General features: G+C 47.6%; 1 protein-coding gene across 1 annotated transcript in view; it reads left to right on the top strand.

Moving 5' to 3' along the window:
- LOC148510699 (solute carrier family 35 member F3-like) overlaps positions 1-23,609 on the top strand; it is a 75,836-nt gene that overhangs the window by 40,378 nt on the left and 11,849 nt on the right. The window contains exons 5-6 of the mRNA XM_088442498.1: positions 2,774-2,969; positions 16,209-16,298. Coding sequence (XP_088298624.1) covers positions 2,774-2,969; positions 16,209-16,298 — 286 coding nt within the window. The remainder of the gene's footprint in view (positions 1-2,773; positions 2,970-16,208; positions 16,299-23,609) is intronic.

The following is a 23,609-nucleotide window of genomic DNA, read 5'->3' as shown; positions in this document are numbered from 1 at the left end:
GTGGATGAGGTAAGAATAGTGTATGTGTGAGAACGACAGTGTTGAAGGTTTTTCAAAAATGACGGTGAAAGAACACTGTTGGTGAATGCGTATGCTTGATGAACAAAGATGTTTTTTTTTTGTTTTTTTGTTTGTTTTATTGAGGGGAATATATGTGATTTAAAGTGTTTTTGAAAATGAGTAATACAAAAAAGTTCAAAGTTGTGAGGCTAGGCAAAAGCAATGGTAAATCAAACCGTATATGCAAGGTTTAGAGGTTACTTTGCATTGGTACAAATAAGAATTTAGTTTTTTGTGAAAAAAGAGGCAGCACAAATAGCAGCAAGTGAGATAATGTCTTAACAATGATCAAACAAGGAGTTCAGTGTTGCATGTCCTGGTCATGCAGGCAGCAGGTGTTTGTTGTGAAGAGATAGTGAACTCACACTATCGATCTATGTATCTCATATCTATCTATCTATCTATCTATCTATCTATCTATCTATCTATCTATCTATCTATCTATCTATCTATCTATCTATCAATCTATCTATCTATCTATCTATCTATCTATCTCTTATATCTGTCTATCGATCAATCGGTCGATCTATCAATCTATGTATCTCATATCTATCTATCTATCTATCTATCTATCTATCTATCTATCTATCTATCTATCTATCTATCTATCTATCTATCTATCTATCTATCTATCTATCTATCTTTCATATCTTGTATACAAATTATATGAGTCAGTATGGCATAAAGGGTGTTGTTTTGTTCTTTATAATGCCTGTGTGTGTGGACTTAATGTGTCTGTACGTACGTATTAGTGTTCCCACTAGGTACTTTTAGCAGGACACTACGCTCTGCCCATTTTGTTAACCATGAAATGCACCCTGCCCATTTTGTGATTGATGAATTGCGCCCCGCCTTCTCCAGGTCAGACACACACACTGCGGGACGGAGCTTTAGGGGAAGGCGGAACAAAGGGCCGGGTGCAGGTGCTCAACTCAATCCCCAGGAGACGCACATAATAGATGATATTTATTTATAGCTCTTTGTCATAACAATTTTACCCTCATATACTTCCTTTGCTATTTAAATCACCGGCACATTACAGAAACCATGCCACCAGCATTGTTGTCACGCCCATTTTTACTAGGGATGTGCAGGCTCGGATAGGTTCGAGTTTGCACGTGGAGTTCGGATTTTTCCCTCCAAAAAAACGGAACTCAGAAAGAGGCAAAACGTCATCTTGCATGGACGAACATCATCATTCCTGGACTTTTGTCCAGGAATGATGATGTTCGTCCATGCAAGATGACGTTTTGCCTCTTTCTGAGTTCCGGTTTTTTGGAGGGAAAAATCGGAACTCCACGTGCAAACTCAAACCTATCCGAGCCTGCACATCCCTAATTTTTACATTGCATTCGCTAGTAGAAAAACTGGGCCACTTGCTTGTGTCTGCCCCCCAGGTTGAATGTTGCCAGCCCCTGGGCAGTCTCACACCGAACTCACCGATGCCTTCATTCCACAGGCTATTACATTTACCCCTGTGGGCGGGATGCACTAACATAGTGCAATACTTACCGCCAGTCACCGCATTCCTACTGATCGCATATGCACTAACATATGCGATCAGTGGCGCAAAGGACAGCTCTTCCGATAAGAGCTGTCCTTTGCTTCCATCCTGTGCCGTGGACTTCCTGGTTTATGACCCGGGAGTCCATCTGCGCATGCGCAAAGCGATGCGGCGGCCACGGGGCATGCTGGGAGGGATCCGATCAGATCCCTCATACCAGCAAGATGTGGTAGAAGCCCATAGGTCTCTTTGAGCTCTAATTATCAATCTTTCATTTACTAATACAATGTGAAAAAGGGTGTTTTCACACCCTTTTCACATTATTTTAGTTTATTTGAAATGTATTAAAGGGCAATTGTAGTTTACCTGAAAAATAAACCACAAACTAATCACTGTAGAAAAAAGAATAGTAAAAAAAAACAAAAAAACTCTTACTTGCAGCCAGAGGTCCGGTGATCGGTGAGCTCCTCCGGTCAGTTGGTTGCCGGGGCTCCTGCACTGTGACCCTGGTCAGCTGTGCTGTAAACCAGCATCTCAGCTTACAGCACAACTGACCGGGGTCACAGACCAGGAGCCCGGAAACCAGGCCGACTGGAGAAGAGAGATCACCGTTCACAGAGGTAAGTGTCAGCTGGGGGGTGCCGATCGCAGGGGGGTAACGCTGGTCGGCACATGCACGGAGGCAGTCTCACTGTATTTTTTCTGAAAAGTACAGTGAGAATTATGCCATGATGATTCGCAGGGACAGAGCTTTATTGCAAGCATTGTCCATGCATGAGACTGTTGATACAGTCTCGTGATAATTCATAAATTCACAATGCAAATTTAGATGAAATTATCACACTACACTCACCATTTGAAATGCGGATTGTAGTAAATAGTAGGGATGTGCAGGCTCGGATAGGTTCGAGTTTGCACGTTGAATTCGGATTTTTTCCTCCAAAAAAACGGAACTCAGAAAGAGGCAAAACGTCATCTTACATGGACGAATGATGTTCGTCCATGTAAGATGACGTTTAGCCTCTTTCTGAGTTCCGTTTTTTTGGAGGAAAAAATCCGAATTCAACGTGCAAACTCGAACCTATCCGAGCCTGCACATCCCTAGTAAATAGGGGCCTTTGTCTTTTTTTTGTTGTTGTTTCCAGTTATATAGCCACACATGGGATCAGGGACTTTATTTAAAACTGATATCTACCATTTATGTTGCAGGTACTTTTCCGCCTTCTTGTTGGTAGATTGAATTGTCAGGAAACAGCCACTTTCTTGGGCCTATATGGCATTTGCAGCAGCCTGTTACTGTGGTGGGTTCCACTACTATTATATATGAAGCAGAAAAAGGAAGAATCTGGACTGTTGCTTCCTCCGTCCATAGAATATCTATGTGTAACAATATTCCTCTTCTTTTGTAAGTACTCCTATTATCGGTACATACTTTTGAAAGCTCTACCAGTTGATAATCCATTCTCCCATTGGGCATTATGCAAAGCCCTCATTATGATAATAACAATAAAGCAGGGCTGGATTAACCATAAGAGATCATTTGGTTTATTGCTTAATTAACTCCAAAACACCTTATAATACTTAAGTTAACTTAAACTAATAAAGACACGGACACATAACAGCTTGGCTAAAAAGTCACAGCTATTATTTATAATTAAATTACTAACCTAACTGAGGTGGCCAGGAGACTCTGCAAACTCAGGGCTCGATTCAGAACCGCGCACTACATGCGTTTGCACGCACCCACCCAGCGTATGCATATCCGGCCAACCCACAGCAAGGCAGGCGATCACATGGCAAGGCATTAGCACGCCCACTATGTCTTGGCGTGCGATGGCTTTGTGTATGCGGACGCCCTCTAACCTGTCTTAAGATGCTCAGTTACGCATGTCATCTCCAGGAAGTGTATGCAACCATCGGTACATCGGATGCGATCGCAGCGCTTGTGGCTGACTATACCCTACCGCAAAAAATCTCCCGTGAAGACAAATTGGGCCAGATATAGGTCCCTGGGTGAAAAAATTAAAAAAATCCCTTCACACACCCAATTTTTGAATGCTAGCCATTCAAAAATTGGTGGGTACGCAACGTTTTCGGGTTATTGCAAGGAGCACCACTAAAGCTTATTGCAACGCACATAAGACTTATAAGCGGAGGATTTCCAATGTCCAATCCTTTGAATATCAGCAGGGGAGGCCCCTGCGATGGCCACGCCGGTTACAGCGCCAATGCGAAGGAATGGGTACCATAACAAACACTATCTAAACCCAACTCAGCAAGTCCCCACCTAAGGATAGCTGTAAACTGGAATTTGAAGAGGAGGGTTAAATTAGCATGCACTAGCCATTGGGCCCAACCAGACGACCAAAGGCCCATGTAAATAGATGTCAAATGCACAGGGCAAACCAAGGGATCAACCAGTAGCAGCAGCAGCGTGATCCATCTACCCTTCCCCAACTGATCCGTCTTGGAAAAACGGAGCCTGCACAAAACCGCCGAGTCGCTAAAATCTATGTCCTTCAATAACAAGCCGGTTAGAACTGACGACTTGCTAGACGCAACAAGTTCACTAACTCTAAACTCCCCAAAAAATGCCACAGCAAAAGCCAGACGGAAAAGAGAAGCTTCCAGAACATCAGAAGCAACCTTGTCCATAATTGCAAGCAAGTCTTTAAGCAGATGCAAATCAATGGGCCTGTGGGAATCAGCACTAGCAGGAAACTCCTAAGCCCACCCTTTCAGTGCCTTGGAAAGGATAAATGACTTAGTGGGATCGTGAAGACCCTTCAACTTGGAGAAATAAGAGATGCCTGCCAGTGCTGAGACCATGGCAGCCTTGGACTGGCCTTGCCGGTAATGCCCCCAAATGAACGCTAACAGCAAATCCTCAGAAGACTTACTTTCCCGAGGGGTGTTCAAGGCTGTAACCTTGCCAATCCCGCCATGCAGCTGCATAGGATTTCACAGTTGATGGGGCCAGCGACTGCCATGCCAGGCCTTCTATACCAGCCTGATAATCTGCCACACAAACAAAGGGCAAAGTAACCCCACTGCAGAAGCCGAAAGCGAGCAAAAATATGAGATATGGTAAGAACTTACCCTTGTTATCTCTATTTCTACGAAGTCCATAGGGTTCCACAGGATCCCTTGGGTATAGGTGATGACGTCAGGCATCGGGCACCATAGAGTTAAGCTTTCAGCCTCCCAGGATGCACTAGGGTCCCCCTCCTATACCCCACCCCTGAGCCAAGGCATCTCAGTTACGTTCCAAGCCATAGGCCAGAGGAGGAGAAGGAAGAGAGAGAAAAAAGATCTGGACACACACAAGAATCACATTCTCACCAGAGGGAGACGGAAAAACCGGTGACCAGAGTAAAGCCCATCTGCAGCACAGGTGCGACAGAGCGGGAGTCCTGTGGAATCCTATGGACTTTGTAGAAATAGAGATAACAAGGGTAAGTTCTTACCATATCTCATATTTTCTACTTCAGGGTCCATAGGGTATCCACAGGATACCTTGGGGATGTCCCAAAGCAGTATCCTTCAAGGGTGGGGACGCTCCTGTGCTGAAAGAAGAATCCGCCGCCCGAAGGAAGCATCCTGAGAGGCAAAGGTGTCAAACGCGTAATACCTCACAAAGGTATGGACAGAGGACCACGTGGCCGCCTTGCAGATCTGGACTGCAGAGGCACCACGTCGAGCTGCCCACGAAGGACCCACAGACCTAGTGGAATGAGCCTTCACAGAAGGAGGAACCGGCAGGCCCTCATGAAGATAAGCTTCTGAAATCGCCATACGGATCCAGGCTGCCAAATTTTGCTTTGAAGCAGGCCAACCCTTTTTACGGAAGCCATAGAGGACAAACAAGGCGTCCGACTTCCTAAACGAAGAAGTGCAGTCAACATAAGTCCTTAAGGCCCGCACAACATCCAAAGTGGCCTCACCCACTGAAAGACCAGGTGAGTTAAAAGCCGGTACAACTATTTCCTCATTAACATGAAACTGGGAAACAACTTTAGGAAGAAATTCAGGACAAGTGTGTAGCACTGCCCTGTTCCCATGAACCATCAAGAAAGGGGGTCTACAAGAGAGAGCCCCTAAATCAGAAACACGTCTGGCCGAAGCTATGGCCAGAAGGAAAACAGTCTTAGCTGTTAGCCATTTAAGATCCACTGAGCCCAGTGGTTCAAACGGCGGTCCTTGGAGAGCCCTCAGGACCACAGCCAAGTCCCAAGGTGCCACAGGTGGAACAAATGGCGGCTGAATTCGCAGAACACCTTGCATAAAGGTGCGCACATCAGGGATTGTAGCAATCCTACGATGAAATCAGACATACAGGGCAGAAACCTGCACCTTCAAAGAAGCAAGGCGAAGCCCATGGTCTAGTCCCGCTTGTAGGAAGGCTAGCACTCTAGACAGACGAAACTCCCGCAGTGCATAACCTCTTGGTCGACACCACTGGAAGAACGTATGCCACACGCGATGGTATATTCTCGCTGAAGACGGTTTCCGAGCTCTTAGCATGGTTCGCACTACAGAGCTGGAAAACCCCCTGGACCTCAACATGACCATCTCAACAGCCACGCCGTCAAAGACAGCCGAGTCAGGTCCGGGTGAAGACAAGGACCCTGTGACAGAAGGTCCGGTCGTAGCGGTAACCGCAGAGGACTGTCCACGGACAGACCCTGAAGGTCTGAAAACCAGTGCCGTCTGGGCCATGCGGGAGCTATCAACAGGAGCGTCCCTCCTTCCTGTTTGAATTTCTGGATTACCAGCGGAAGACGGGAAAATGGAGGAAACAGATAAGCGAACCGGAACGTCCACCGGACGGACAGAGTATCCACCAGAGACGCCTCTTCGTCTCTTGTGCGAGACCCGTACACCAGCAACTTGTTATTGTGCCGGGACGCCATGAGGTCGATCTCTGGAAGACCCCACCTGTCCACCAGCAGTTGAAAAACGTCCGGGTGCAGGGACCATTCCCCCGGATGAACGTCCTGGCGACTTAGAAAGTCCGCCTCCCAGTTTAGCACTCCCGGGATGAAGACTGCTGATATGGCCGGAAGATTGCATTCCGCCCATACCAGGCTTCGGGACACCTCTACGAGAGCCGCCCGACTTTGGGTTCCTCCTTGCCGATTTATGTAGGCCACGGTGGTAGCATTGTCTGACTGGACCTGCACTGGGTGACCTCGGAGAACCAGATGTGCCTGCTGGAGAGCATTGAACACCATGCGGAGCTCCAAAATGTTTATTGGAAGCTCTGCTTCTGCCTGAGTCCACCTGCCCTGGAACAAGTGTGGACCCAAAACTGCTCCCCAGCCCCGAAGACTGGCGTCCATTGTCAACAGGACCCAATTCGCCATCCAGAACGGATGACCCTTGTTGAGATGGGTCGTCTGCAACCACCAGGCTAGGGACAGGCGAACCTCCAGAGTGAGCACCATCATCTGGGATTTTAGAGACTGAGGAAGTCCATCCCATTTGGACAAGATCAGGTGCTGCAGAGGTCTGGAGTGAAACTGGGCATATTCCACCATGTCGAATACCGACACCATGGAGCCCAGTAACCTCATCGCCGAGTGCAGAGACACCCGGCGGCTCTGCAGACAACTGCGCACCCTCGACTGCAAGGCAGAGATCTTTTCCCCCGTCACAAAGATCCTCTGCTGTCCGGAGTCCAATAAGGCTCCGAGGTGCAGAATCCGCTGAGACGGGATCAGTGTGGACTTCTGCCAGTTTATCAACCAGCCGTGCCGTTGCAGTACCGCAATGGTCAGGTCCAAGTGGCGCAGAAGGAGCTCTGGAGATCCTGCCACCAAGAGAAGGTCGTCCAAGTACGGTAACATGCGGACTCCCTGCAGCCGCAGTGAAGCCACCATGATGCCATCACCTTGGTGAAACACGTGGTGCTGTCGCCAGGCCAAGAGGCAACACCCGGAACTGAAAGTGGTCGTTGTGGATTGCAAACCTGAGGAACTGCTGATGGCGCAAAAGAATAGGGACATGCAGGTAAGCGTTCTGTATGTCCAACGACACCATATAGTCCCCAGGTTCCAGCGCCAGAATGATGGACCGCAGGGTCTCCATCCGAAACTTCGGCACCCGCAAAGACTTGTTGAGAGCTTTGAGGTTGAGAATCGGACGATACGACCCATTGGTTTCTGCACCAAAAAGAGATTGGAATAGAAACCCTGGCCCCTCTGGGAGAATGGAACAGGCACTATAACTCCAGCCCGGAGCATAGTGTGCAAAACTTTCCGCAGTTCCAAGGCTTTGTTCCGGTCTGATGGCAGACCCATGGTGAAGAATCGAGCCGGGGGTCTGTGCCGGAAGGAGAGGGCGTACCCGTGAGAAACCACCTCGAGAACCCAAGTGTCTGTCGTGGAGACTGACCAACACCGGGCGAACTGCAGCAGGCGGCCTCCCACTTTGGGATCCCCCAAAGGGAGGCCCAGACCGTCAGGCCACAGGCTTGTCATCTGGCTTAGGAGCCGGACGCCTGGTACTCCAGGCCTGCTTCCGGGGCTTGGCCGATTTTTTGGGGCCAGCCTGTCGGGGAAAAGATTGTGCTTTAGGCCTACCCTGGGCCCTGTAAGGACGAAAGGACGACGCACCTGAGCTGGACGGAACTGCAGCAGATGGGAGACATGCCGATTTGTCCAGATCCGGACCAAATAGGACTTCTCCGTTAAAAGGCAAGGCTTCCAGGCCCTTTTTGGAATCAGCGTCCGCCTTCCAAGATCGCAACCATAACGTGCGATGAGCCGCCACAGCAGCCGAAGAAATCCGTGAGGTCTGGGTACTGATATCCAAAGCCACTTCGTTAATGTAAGTGGCTGAATCTCTGAGATTGCCTATCAACTCGGTCTGTTCAGCCGAACAGTCGGAATCGAAGGACGCCTCTAAAGTATCTGCCCAGCGCTCCATAGCTCTGGCTACCCAACAAATGGCCATAGCCGGCCTAGCTGCCCCCCCCCCCCTGCAAGGGAATAAACAGACTTTAGGTGGATTTCCACCTTACGGTCCGTGGCATCCTTAAAAGGAGGACATGGACGGCATGGGCAACGTGGCACTTCAGACCAGGCGTGTTACATGGGAATCCACCTGTGGCGGAGATTCCCACTTAGCAAAATAATTGTCCGCAAACGGATACGCCACTGCTAAATGCCTTTGAGGCTGATACTGTTTGCCTGGATGTTTCCACGCTTCCTCTAGGTGGTCCACTAATTGCCCCGAAAGAGGAAACACTGTGGCATCACCCTTAACATCCTTGAAAAAGGCGTATTTGGATTTTGAAACCGGAGGCTCCTCATCCTCAATAACTAAAGCAGTACGGACTGCACGAATAAGGCCAGGTATATAAACCTTAGACTTAGCGTCCGACTCTTTAGTACGGGAAGGTTCCTGGTCGGAAAGATCCAGAATCTCCCCATCATCGGACGTCCCGTCGTCATCCTCATAAGGAGCAGACAGAGACGCCACCGGCCGCTTGTGAGGCCGCAACACAGACTCCCCTTGCAACACGTCTGACAAATGCTGTACAGAGCTTGTTAATGAATTAACCCACGCAGGCTCATGAGAGACCTGAGGACGGGAAATAAGGAGACTGTAGGGTACCATCAACTGTCTCGGGAAACCCTGCATGGGTGACGACACCACCGACTGCTGGGACAATCCCATCTGAGGGAAGGCAGGCTGCGGAGCTAACCGGCCCACGAGGGTTGTAAGCGCTTTGGCGAAACAGGCCCAGGGCGGTTCCTGTACTGGAGCCGTGACAGTAATCGGCCGCGTCAATAAATAACACTGCCGACATAGCCCCTCCGCGCTACCGTCCCCCTCCGCTATAGGTATCTTGCATGTAGTACATAAAAGCTGGAGAGGAAAATCACTTTCAGACATGATGGTAAGTGTGTGGTAAGTATGTGACCCCTCTCACTGATACTCGTAGTATAGTGTGAGACCACCATGCAATCACCGCACCGCAAGGGCTTTAGTAGAAAAGGATCAGGGACAGTGAAAAAGCTGACAGTAGAAATGAAAGTACAGGCAGCAGCACTAGCAGAAGTCACATACAATGCAAAGAAATTCAATTCCTGCACTACCAGCGCTGATAATCAACTACACAGACACAGAGCCTGGTAGGACACAGCGCTGCATACACAGACCTGAACCAGACGGAGGAGAGGTATGCCGGGGGACCTAGAACGCGATGCCACCGCTTCCAAGCTTCCAGCAGCGTTCACCATGCGCTTGTAAAGATGGCCACCGAGGAGCATAGAGGAGTCCGGCCTGGGGGAGGAGCGCTGCCACAGGGCGTGTGCAGAGAGGGCTGTGTGCAGCGGGGGAGGTGCCGGCTGTGAGACAGGGAAGGCGCGCTCCCCTGGCATGCATTTAACCCCTGGGACGCCGCAGCGCTACCGCTCTGCCACGGTCCGCTGTCCCAGGGGGGTAGTGGAAGCGCAGGTTAGTTACCTGGCTCCACGTTGCAGCCAGTCCCCAGGGAGCCCCCTGCCTGGGGACTCTGGACCATGTTTCAGCGGGGACCCACCGTGGGACCCCGCTGCTTACCTGTTGTGCCCCTTAGATCCAGCCATGGTCCTGAACATCTGGGGTCACCACTAGCTGTGACCCCAGATGCCTACCAGCATCCCCGGATCGGTACCGGCGTTCTGGTACCGGCGGGGGTGTAGGGAAGACAGCATGGACGTCAGGACTGACTGTCCATGCTGTACTTCCAGATGTGCAGCCACAGCTGCATAGAAGAAAACTTCAGGGGCTCTTCTTGGCCCCCCTCTAACAGGTGCATCCAACTCCGGCCGGGCACCAAACTAAAACTGAGATGCCTTGGCTCGGGGGTGGAGTATAGGAGGGGGACCCTAGTGCATCCTGGGAGGCTGAAAGCTTAACTCTATGGTGCCCGATGCCTGACGTCATGACCTATACCCAAGGTATCCTGTGGATACCCTATGGACCCTGAAGTAGAAATTAAAGTGAGACAAAGCTTCCGCAATCTCATTGAAAATTCCAGGAACATGACGCACTGTAAAATGAATGTTAGCCTCCAAACAACGCAAAAACAAAAGCCTAAGCAGCCGCAAAGCCGAATGAAAAAAAGCTCTCTGGTTATTAATGGCATGCACAACTCCCAGATTGTCGCACCAGAGGACCACGTGCTGATTTCGCTTTCGAACACTCCAAAGTTCCACTGGCACAACAATCGGGAACAACTACAACAACAATAAATTACCCGTAAGGTCCTCCGTATGCCACGCCACCGGCCAGGGTGCAGCACACCATTTCCCATTGAAAAAGGCACCAATATCAGACAAGCTAGCCGCATAAGTGAACAGCTGCAAGGTAGCATTCGCCACTGGAAGCGAAGGCAAATTCGATCACCGTTAAATTGCACCAGAAACCTGTCCGAAATGCGAAGGTCCTCCTTTAATCTCAGAAGACAAACCGACGTGATGATGTGGCAAGCGTGCTCCAGCCGTAGCCCTCTTCAATTTCCTACAAAAAACTCTGCCCATGGAAATGATGCGAACAAGCAAAATTAAACAAACCTAATAAGGACTGAATTACGCATAATTGGACCCTATGCATCGCCAAACAAGCATCTATCTGCTGAAGCAATTTCACAACCTTCTCCCGTGGTAACCGATAGCAGCCTGTCACTGTGTCAATTTCAATGCCCAAATAAGACAAACATGAAGCACCTTAAACAATGCTTGAGTAGAAAAGAGGAGGTCCTCACAGTCCAAACTATCACCTGGACCCATAAAGAGAAAATCGTCCAATTCCAGGCTGTCCAGTGCCAGTGTGAATGCACCAATGTAAAAAGGAATTGAATTTCTCAAAATAGGCACAGGAGACCGCACAACATAAAATTCGGCTCCCAAACGAAATCCCATATATTGCATGGCATCCGGATGCAAAGGCAACAAGCGGAAGGCCAATTCAATATCGAGCTTCGCCAAAAATGCACCTGAACCAAAACTACTATCAGCTCTAAGGTCTCATCAAAAGACTGATAAACAACCCTGCAGGCAGACTCAAGCAGCGCATCATTAACTGAACCACCGGGGACAGGGGTAGAGCTGGGCGGGACACAGAGGGCCTGTGGCCATGGTCTGAGGCAGCTGCGGCACGCAGAGGGTGGGCAAAGCCAGCCAGCCTGCTGGGGGGAGAGCACTCCTACGAGAATGGGAAATGGTGAAAGAATAGCAAAAAAGGGAGTAAGATGTAATAGAAGAAACAGGAAATCACAGAAAGACACCATGAGATTGAAAGTAAAAGGTGAGCCAAAGGGCCAGATACTCATCCACCAGGAAATTCCAAATAGAAACGAGGCTGTCTCTACCCAGAACACCCTTAATATACCAGAATTCCTAAACACTCTCCTGAGCAAAGCATTGGCCAAAACTAAACCAGGTGACTCCTAAACTAAATTAAACTACCCAGCAACAATGCTGTCATACTAACCAATCAGCAAAAAAACAAGGATTCTTATCTATTCTCAAGCCTAATCAGCTTTCGCCTGCCATTAAGCAAAACAAGAACATGTTTAGGCCATCGAGGGAAAGGAAGGCACCAGAGAAATTTTCCATTGCCAGATTAACCATGGACCATATGAGGGATGTAGTCAGCATTCCGACATTCAGGGTCCCGAAGATCACAATACCGACAGCGGCATCCCAACTGTCAGATTCACAAAAGTTTGCGGAGGTATTTATTAGGGCTAGGCATAAGGGGGAGGGTTAGGGTTATGCTGCGGGAATGGTGGGTTAGGGGGAGGGTTATGATAAGGGTTATAATACTTACAGAAATCTGTCAGTATTCTGTCTGTCAGGATGTTGCTGTCCTTGCCATATGGTGCAAAACTGCAAATAGTGCAGCTGAACGACATTCCACAAAAAGGGGCTATACAATAATAAAAATAATAATAAATAGTAATAACAGAGGTTAACAGGGCCGGCCCGAGAAAACATTTTTTGGTAAGCGGATATAGATTTTGGCACCTCTCAGTGGACCTTCATCTCAGCTCACTCATTCCCCCCCCATGTAGCCCCTCACAGCCCAGCACCCCTCATCATAGCCCCTCACAGCACTCCCCATCACAGCACCCTTCATCACAGCCCCTCACAGCACTCCCCATCACAGCACCCCTCACCACAACCCCCCTCATCACAACCCCTTTCATCACAGCCCCTTTCATCCCCCTCATCACAGCACCTCTAAGCACCCCTCACCACAGCCCCCCTCATCACAGCCCCTCATATCCCCTCATCACAGCCCCCATATCCCTCTCATCACAGCCGCTAATATCCCCTCTTCAAGGCCCCTCATCATAGCCCCTCTCGCTCGTCCTCATCACAGCCCCTCATCATAGCCCCTCTCACTCCCCCTCCATTACAGCCCCCTCCATCACATCCCCCTCCATTACAGCCCCCCACTTAGATCTACCTGCTGTAAATAGTAATAATAGAGGTTATAAAGGCAGGGCCAAACCAATTTTTTTTGGTAAGCGGATATAGATTTTGGCGCCCCTCAGGGGACCTTCATCTCAGCTCATTCATTACCCCCCCATGGAGCCCCTCACAGCCCAGCACCCCTCATCACAGCCCCTCACAGCACTCCCCATCACAGCACCCCTCTTCACAGCCCCTCACAACCCCCTCATCACAGCCCCTTCATCACAGCCAATCTCATTCACCTCATCACAGCCCCTCTCAGCACCCCTTACCACAGCCCCCTCATCACAGCCCCTCATATCTCCCCATCGCAGCCCCATATCCCCCTCATCACAGCCCCTCCATCACAGCCCCTCATATTCCCTCTTCACAGTCCCTCCATCACAGCCCCTCATCATAGCCCTCTCACTCCCCCTCCATTACAGCCCCCTCCATTACAGCCCCCCACTTAGATTTACCTGCTGTAAATAGTAATAATAGAGGTTATCAGGGTTGGCCAGCGCCAATTTTTTGGAGTTATAGATTTTGGCGTTCCCCGGGGACTTTCATCTCAGCTCACTCATTGCAGCCCCTCACAGCCCAGCACCCCTCATCACAGCCTCTCACAGCACTCCCCATCACAGCACCACTCATCACAGCCCCAGTCATCACAGCCCCCCCATCACAGCACCTTTTATCACAGCCCCTCTCATGCCCCCTCATCACAGCCCCCCTCATCACAGCCCCCTCATCACAGCCCCTCATATCCCCACATCACAGCCCCCATATCCCCTCTTCACAGCCCCTCCATGACAGCCCCTCGTCATAGCCCATCACTCCCCCTCATCATAGCCCCTCTCACTCCCCCTCATTACAAACCTCATCACACTCCCTTCCATCACAGCCCCCTTCATCCCAGCCCCTCCATCACAGCACCCTCCATCACAGCCCCCTCCATTACAGCCCCCTCCATTACAACCCCCAACTTAGATTTACCTGCTGGCTCCAGGCTGTCCATTACAGCGGCAGCAGAGGACTGGCAGTGGGGGACTGGTCTAGCAGCGACCTCGGCGGGTGCCCTCCTGAGCTCTGTGGTGCTCAGGCAGCTGTGTCACAGTGACACAGTCTGCCCGGAGGCCGCTTTGCAAGTCACTGACCGTGGCTGGGTCAGGGTGCCCTCCTCTTGGTGGCGCCCTACTCAGCTGCGTAACCAGCGTATATGTAAAACAGGCCCTGCCGGTTAATGATATACATTCATCTTGGGAATAGAACAAAATTAGAATCTGATAACTGGCAAACTGCCACACGGTCCACGAAGACTCATGCGATCGTTCTTGTATTGGTCATGTCAGCTGTCCCATTTAGTCGTCCCTTGAGAGTGAGTGCAGCAAAGCTCAGTACAGTGTTGGAAGATGGGTGGGTTTCTAAAATTGGAGGTTTTTAAAGGCCTTGGCAAGAATTTTGGATAATAATTTTCTTTGAGATTTTTTTGGGGTGCAAAATATATATGGGGGCACCAAAATCTTTTAAGTGCTTAGGGCCTCTAAGGGTCTAATCCAGCCCTGCAATAAAGTCCTTGCTGCTGACTAGTAAACACAGAATAACTCAATTTAGATACTAGTATACAAAGTGAAACTCAGTGTGGTGGCTAGAGTTCTTCTAAGTAGACTTCTAACCTGATGGTTTATGTATAGCAGTACATCCACTGTGGTGGATAGTGCATGGCAGCACCTCCAATCTGGTCACCTAACACTATAACACTTCACTGCTATTTTTTATTGTATTTAATTTTGTGTGGTGCCCTGGGGTGGTTTGGGGGTGCCCCATGCCCCAGGCATGAACCCCCATAATGTTAGGGACTTACCCAATGAGGTTTACCTTGACGATGGTGGGTAATCTCATATATTTGGCCAAATTTATGCCACAAAACCTCTCATATTATGCATAATTAATAATGGTTGTATGGTGCAACCATTGCTCTTGCTGGTTGCTCTTTTTTTCTATGTTGTAATAAGTCTCAGCTAGGTAGCACATCCCATTAGAAAGAGCAAGGGTGTGCAGTCCAGGCCCCCTTTCCACAAAATATTCAATATATTATGTGTATGTATATATACACACATGAAGGCCGAGACTCCTTCTGGAATAGCACCCCGCCCACCTGCCTCTGATGTTTTTAATTAGGGACCCATCATTTACTGACTGCACAGTCTGTATAACAAAGCTACAGGTAAAGCTGCATACACACACAACGTTTTAGTAAATGAACGATTTTAGTAAACAATTTTCGTTAATTTTTTCAAGGGAAAAATTAACGAAAATCATTTACTAAAATCGTTCATTTACTAAATGTAATGAATGATTTTTTTGAACTACAAACGATTTTTGCATATTCCCTTACTGAAAATTGTTGAGTTGGTCAGTATGACTGAACTACAAACTACAAACGTGAACGCGCATGAACTATAATCGTTCATCGTTTTAACTCAGTAAGTGAACGACTTTTTCAACGATTGACCGATAAACGATATCGTTAATGATAATCGTTCAAAAAATCGTTCTGTGTGTATGCACATTAAGACATACATTTATTTAGTACTATGTTGCTAGTCAGTTATGGGGTGAATTTTTGGGTGTGGGGCCCCTTGAACTGCTCTAACTGGACCTCTTTGGGGCATCACCACTTAACACTTATTTTTAACACTTTATATCACTCTGTTTGTTTTTTGTTTGTTACATTTTCACATACTTATTTTACATTTTTTTCTAACATTTTAAACACTAAGCAGTCACCTTCACTCACCTAACACTATAACACTTCACTGCTATTTTTTATTTTATTTCATTTTGTGTGGTGCCCTGGGGTGGTTTGGCTGGGGTGGTTTGGGGGTGCCCCACGCCCCAGACATGAACCCCCATAAAGTTAGGGACTTACCTAATGAGATTACCTTGACGACGGTAGGTAAGCTCATATATTTGGCCAAATTTATGCCAAAAAACCTCTCATATTATGCATAAATAATAATGGTTGTATGGTGCATCTGGTTGCTCTTTTTTTCTATGTTGTAATAAGTCTCAGCTAGGTAGCACATCCCATTAGAAAGAGCAAGGGTGTGCAGTCCAGGCCCCCTTTCCACAAAAGCTTCCAGACTATAAAGTCTATCATATGTATTTCTCATTCCATCGTCCTTCAGTATTTCAGCTTTTGGAGAAAATTGGAAGTCATGCATTACCTGCATCTGGAGTGTCTCTAGGCGTCTTTCTAAGTTTGGCTGTTGCGCGTGGTAAGTACTGTAACTTGTTCCCAAAAAATAGCCAACACTTTAAGACTCAAAATAGTAATTTGTAGATGATGCTAACGGGTGTATATATTACTAAAGGTCGATTTTAATCAATTTTGATCAATATCGATGTTGTGTTTCTGGGGCTAAACCATACATTTACTAATAGTTAAAAAAAAAAAAAAAATCAAAAAATGTCTGTTAGTAAATATGTGATTTAGCCCTAGAAATACAACGATGATGTTGATTGATTTTAAATCGATCAAAATCAAGCTTAAGTAAATATACCCTTTAGAGTAGGAGGATCAGTTAGAGTTGCTAATTAATGACAGGTACATAATCTCATGGGATTCTCTGTATGTATCCTACGATATTTGCACGTATTGCTGTTATTGTTTATTTTCTTATATAATGTCTGAATTGTAAATAAAAATGAATATATACATTAAGCAGGGTGTATTTAAAATGTACCCTTCCCAAAGATAAGTCAGTTCTGCCGCCCTCCCTCCCTCTTACCTATCAGCAGCCTCTCTCCCCAGCACTGGGTCACAGTGGGGCTAGGGAGCTGCTGCCTCTGAGCAGGGATGGGGGGGAGTAATCACACAGATTGCTGGCTTTGTATGTAGCACATTATTACTAGGCATTTTGGTTTAGGGTCAGATTTAATTAGTAGCGGGGCTTACCCATACCTCCCAACCATCCCAATTTGAGCGGGACAGTCCTGCTTTTTGTAGGCTGTAACTCTGTCCCACCCGCAGTTCACAGTGTCCCGTGGGTGGTCGGGAGGTTGGGAGACACTCTGGCACCACTACTCTGCATAGCGCTTTGTGGGAGTACCGAGGTTACCGTTTGAGTACTGAGGCTACAGTCTGCATCTTCCAATGCAGACTTCCAGGCCCTGGCAGCATGAAACCACCGGCCATCCTGCATAACCTGAGGGTTACTCAGATGGCTGATGTTCACGTAGTGGTCCCATGGATGCCTCCTGGAATCACTGAAGCATGCAGGGGGTGTCTTTCTCTTACAGGCGCCTCCTGCTGCTTTTGCATATGTTAGCATTGCTGCTGTGTCCAAAGACTCAGCAACGGTGCTAAATTCGTTCACATCAGAATCAGGCTCTTTGTTTGTATTATTGATCACTATCATTTTTACATTGCATTTAATCCATTTACCTGCCAGAATCCTCACAGTGTGGTTCTTATTTAGGAAAGAATATTGTAAAAATCTCACGTTATCCCTTTTGCTGCCTGAGGTTTATTGACCTTACTCACCTTAGGGTGGCTGGGACATTTTTTACATTTTTGGAATACATCATTGAAAGATGTATTAGAGATTCCACAAGTCATTGTACGACTGCATGTCCATACTTTTTCTGAAAGTAGACCCTGAAAATGAATCTCTGTGCTTTGGCACTCCACAATACACACTATACTCCTGCAATTTGCGCTCAAAATACATTTGAAGGAAACGCTACAGAACAAGCATTGAGCAATGAAGAACGTTTCATAGCTGAATCTGCAATCAGCCAATCACAAGCTGGTGCTGGTGACCAATGACCATCATCATTACTAGCAATGCACCAGTCCCCATGCTCCTGCAAGTGACGCAGCTACTGACAGCCATATCTGCATCTCCGTGTGGGTCTGACTAGGTTGCTGTCTCATATTTTACTAGGGGTGTGCACCGGCCACTTTTCGTGTTTTGTGTTTTGGTTTTGGATCTGGATCTTTCTTCGTGTTTTGGATCTGGATTGGTTTTGCCAAAACCACCCTTCCATGTTTTGGGTTCTGGGTTTTGTGTTTTGGATCTGTATTTTTTTGAAAAAAAGCATAAAAACAGCTAAAATCACAGAATTTGTAGGTTTTTCTGCTCCTATGCTATTATTAACCTCAATAACCTTAATTTCCACTCATTTCCAGTCTATTCTGAACACCTCACACCTCACAATAGTGTTTTTATGTCCAAAAGGTTGCACCGAGGTAGCTGGATGACTATGCTAAGCGACACGAGTGGGTGGCACAAACACGTGACCCATCTAGGCGTGAAACTGCAGTGGCAGACAGGATGGCAGTTTGAAAAACTAGGCCCCAAACTGTACATAATGCAAAGAAAAAAAAGAGGTGCAAGATGGAATTGTCCTTGGGCCCTCCCACCCACCCTTATGTTGTATAAACAGGACATGCACACTTTAACAAACCAATCATTTCAGCGCCAGGGTCTGCCACACAACTGTGGCTGAAATGATTGGTTCGTTTGGGCCCCCACAAAACAAGCTGGCAATTAATCTGTCCCTGCACAAACTGGCTCTACGGAGGCAAGATGTCATCCTCATCCTCCTCATCCACCGATTCCTCACCCTCTTCAGTGTGTACATCCTCATCCTCACAGAGTATTAATTCGTCCCTGCTGGAACCACAGGTCCCTCTGTATGTTCAGGAGGCTGGTCTCCCTGGAAGAGTTGATAATTCATTTTATGAACATCATCTTCTCCACATTTTGTGGAAGCAACCTCCTACGCCTTTCGCTGACAAGGTTCCCGGCTGCACTAAACACTCTTTCGGAGTACACACTGGAGGGGGGGCAACTCAGGTAAAATAGAGCCAGTTTGTACAGGGACCTCCAAATTGCTTCTTTTTCCTGCCAGTACAGGTACGGACTGTCTGACATGCCTACTTGGATGCTGTCACCGATGTAATCCTTTAACAGACAGACGCACGCTTGTCGCTGCTGCTTTGAGGATGCAAGTGCGGCTACAGCCCACACAATTCACAAAGACAGAAAAAAGAAGAAGAATATTTTTATTGTTTGTGTAGCACACTTTGAGGGTGTCACCACCCTTTAACAGACAGACGCACGCTTGTCGCTGCTGCTTTAAGGATGCAGGTGCGGCTACAGCCCACACATTTCACAAAGACTGAAAAAAAAAGAACAACATTTTAATTGTTTGTGTAGCACACTTTGAGGGTGTCACCACCCTTTAACAGACAGACGCACGCTTGTCGCTGCTGCTTTAAGGATGCAGGTGCGGCTACAGCCCACACAATTCACAAAGACAGAAAAAAGAAGAATATTTTTATTGTTTGTGTAGCACACTTTGAGGGTGTCACCACCCTTTAACAGACAGACGCACGCTTGTCGCTGCTGCTTTGAGGATGCAAGTGCGGCTACATCGCACACAAGTCACAAACACATTAAAAAAATAGTTTTTTATTTTTTGGAGCACTTTGAGAGTTACACCACCCTTTAACAGACAGACGCACGCTTGTCGCTGCTGCTTTAAGGATGCAGGTGCGGCTACAGCCCACACATTTCACAAAGACCGAAAAAAAAGAACAATATTTTAATTGTTTGTGTAGCACACTTTGAGGGTGTCACCACCCTTTAACAGACAGACGCATGCTTGTCGCTGCTGCTTTAAGGATGCAGGTGCGGCTACAGCCCACACAATTCACAAAGACAGAAAAAAGAAGAAGAATATTTTTATTGTTTGTGTAGCACACTTTGAGGGTGTCACCACCCTTTAACAGTCAGACGCACGCTTGTCGCTGCTGCTTTGAGGATGCAAGTGCGGCTACATCGCACACAAGTCACAAACACCTTAAAAAAAATGTTTTATTTTTTGGAGCACTTTGAGGGTTACACCACCCTTTAACAGACAGACGCACGCTTGTCGCTGCTGCTTTGAGGATGCAAGTGCGGCTACAGCCCACACAATTCACAAAGACAGAAAAAAAAAGAACAATATTTTAATTGTTTGTGTAGCACACTTTGAGGGTGTCACCACCCTTTAACAGACAGACGCACGCTTGTCGCTGCTGCTTTAAGGATGCAGGTGCGGCTACAGCCCACACATTTCACAAAGACAGAAAAAAAAAGAACAATATTTTAATTGTTTGTGTAGCACACTTTGAGGGTGTCACCACCCTTTAACAGACAGATGCACGCTTGTCGCTGCTGCTTTGAGGATGCAGGTGGAATCTAGACGGGATTTGGAACCGAGGACACACTACCTCCATCAATTGTCTAAATCCCACTGCACTAATGGCGGATACCGGACGCACGTCTAACACCAACATAGCAGTCAAGGCCTCAGTTATACGTTTTGCTTCAGGATGACTGCTGTCGTACTTCATCCTCATCACTAGGGACTGTTGGAGGGTCAATTGTTTAGTAAAAGTAGTGATGTTCCTACTTCCTCTCTGGGATGATGAACAACTCCCAGCAGCAGCAACAGCACTAGGAGGAAGTGGTTCTTGATCTTTCCCTATTTTATTTTTATCGGAGAAAGTTTGGTCCTCCATTTATGTTATATTGATATATACGTGCGGCTAAAGCGCACACAAACACAGAAAATATTTTTTTATTTTTGCTGGAGAGTAGTGCACTTTGTGGGTTACACCACCCTTTAAGAAATGAGCCAGCCGTCTCTTTACTTATGGGACACAGGCGCACGCTTGGCGCTGCTCCTTTGTTGATGCACGTGCAGCCACAGTGCACACAAGTCACAAACACAGAAAATATATATTTTTTTGTTTTGGAGTGTACTTTGGGGGTTACAGAACCCTTTAACGGTCAAGCCAGCCGGCCCTTTACTTATGACACAGGCGCACGCTTGGCACTACTTTGTTGATGCACATGCGGCTACTGCGCACACAATTCACAAACACAGAAAATAATTTTTTTTTTGGTTTGGACTGGAGTGTACTTTCGGGGGTTACAGCACCCTTTAACGGTCAAGCCAGCCGGCCCTTTACTTATGACACAGGCGCATGCTTGGCACTACTTTGTTGATGCACGTGCGGCTACTGCGCACACAATTCACAAACACAGAAAATAATTTTTTTTTTGGTTTGGACTGGAGTGTACTTTGGGGGTTACAGCACCCTTTAACGGTCAAGCCAGCCGGCCCTTTACTTATGACACAGGCGCACGCTTGGCACTACTTTGTTGATGCACGTGCGGCTACTGCGCACACAATTCACAAACACAGAAAATAATTTTTTTTTGGTTTGGACTGGAGTGTACTTTCGGGGGTTACAGCACCCTTAACGGTCAAGCCAGCCGGCCCTTTACTTATGACACAGGTGCACGCTTGGCACTACTTTGTTGAAGCACGTGCGGCTACTGCGCACACAATTCACAAACACAGAAAATAATTTTTTTTTTGGTTTGGACTGGAGTGTACTTTCGGGGGTGACAGCACCCTTAACGGTCAAGCCAGCCGGCCCTTTACTTATGACACAGGTGCACGCTTGGCACTACTTTGTTGATGCACGTGCGGCTACTGCGCACACAATTCACAAACACAGAAAATAATTTTTTTTGGGTTTGGACTGGAGTGTACTTTCGGGGGTTACAGCACCCTTTAACGGTCAAGCCAGCCGGCCCTTTACTTATGACACAGGCGCACGCTTGGCACTACTTTGTTGATGCACGTGCGGCTACTGCGCACACAATTCACAAACACAGAAAATAATTTTTTTTTGGTTTGGACTGGAGTGTACTTTCGGGGGTTACAGCACCCTTAACGGTCAAGCCAGCCGGCCCTTTACTTATGACACAGGCGCACGCTTGGCACTACTTTGTTGATGCACGTGCGGCTACTGCGCACACAATTCACAAACACAGAAAATAATTTTTTTTTGGTTTGGACTGGAGTGTACTTTCGGGGTTTACAGCACCCTTTAATGGTCAAGCCAGCCGGCCCTTTACTTATGACACAGGCGCACGCTTGGCACTACTTTGTTGATGCACGTGCGGCAACTGCGCACACAATTCACAAACACAGAAAATAATTTTTTTTTTGGTTTGGACTGGAGTGTACTTTGGGGGTTACAGCACCCTTTAACGGTCAAGCCAGCCGGCCCTTTACTTATGACACAGGCGCACGCTTGGCACTACTTTGTTGATGCACGTGCGGCTACTGCGCACACAATTCACAAACACAGAAAATAATTTTTTTTTGGTTTGGACTGGAGTGTACTTTCGGGGTTTACAGCACCCTTTAATGGTCAAGCCAGCCGGCCCTTTACTTATGACACAGGCGCACGCTTGGCACTACTTTGTTGATGCACGTGCGGCAACTGCGCACACAATTCACAAACACAGAAAATAATTTTTTTTTTGGTTTGGACTGGAGTGTACTTTGGGGGTTACAGCACCCTTTAACGGTCAAGCCAGCCGGCCCTTTACTTATGACACAGGCGCACGCTTGGCACTACTTTGTTGATGCACGTGCGGCTACTGCGCACACAATTCACAAACACAGAAAATAATTTTTTTTTGGTTTGGACTGGAGTGTACTTTCGGGGGTTACAGCACCCTTTAACGGTCAAGCCAGCCGGCCCTTTACTTATGACACAGGCGCACGCTTGGCACTACTTTGTTGATGCACGTGCGGCTACTGCGCACACAATTCACAAACACAGAAAATAATTTTTTTTTGGTTTGGACTGGAGTGTACTTTCGGGGGTTACAGCACCCTTTAACGGTCAAGCCAGCCGGCCCTTTACTTATGACACAGGCGCACGCTTGGCACTACTTTGTTGATGCACGTGCGGCTACTGCGCACACAATTCACAAACACAGAAAATAATTTTTTTTTTGGTTTGGACTGGAGTGTACTTTGGGGGTTACAGCACCCTTTAACGGTCAAGCCAGCCGGCCCTTTACTTATGACACAGGCGCACGCTTGGCACTACTTTGTTGATGCACGTGCGGCTACTGCGCACACAATTCACAAACACAGAAAATAATTTTTTTTTTGGTTTGGACTGGAGTGTACTTTCGGGGGTTACAGCACCCTTAACGGTCAAGCCAGCCGGCCCTTTACTTATGACACAGGTGCACGCTTGGCACTACTTTGTTGATGCACGTGCGGCTACTGCGCACACAATTCACAAACACAGAAAATAATTTTTTTTTGGTTTGGACTGGAGTGTACTTTCGGGGGTTACAGCACCCTTTAACGGTCAAGCCAGCCGGCCCTTTACTTATGACACAGGCGCACGCTTGGCACTACTTTGTTGATGCACGTGCGGCTACTGCGCACACAATTCACAAACACAGAAAATAATTTTTTTTTGGTTTGGACTGGAGTGTACTTTGGGGGTTACAGCACCCTTTAACGGTCAAGCCAGCCGGCCCTTTACTTATGACACAGGCGCACGCTTGGCACTACTTTGTTGATGCACGTGCGGCTACTGCGCACACAATTCACAAACACAGAAAATAATTTTTTTTTTGGTTTGGACTGGAGTGTACTTTCGGGGGTTACAGCACCCTTAACGGTCAAGCCAGCCGGCCCTTTACTTA

Source organism: Taudactylus pleione, unplaced genomic scaffold, assembly GCF_031769625.1.
Source record: "Taudactylus pleione unplaced genomic scaffold, aTauple2 ptg000313l, whole genome shotgun sequence".
Classification (NCBI taxonomy): domain Eukaryota; kingdom Metazoa; phylum Chordata; class Amphibia; order Anura; family Myobatrachidae; genus Taudactylus; species Taudactylus pleione.
Note: the sequence above shows the minus strand (reverse complement) of the source record. Positions and strands in the feature narration are given on the sequence as shown.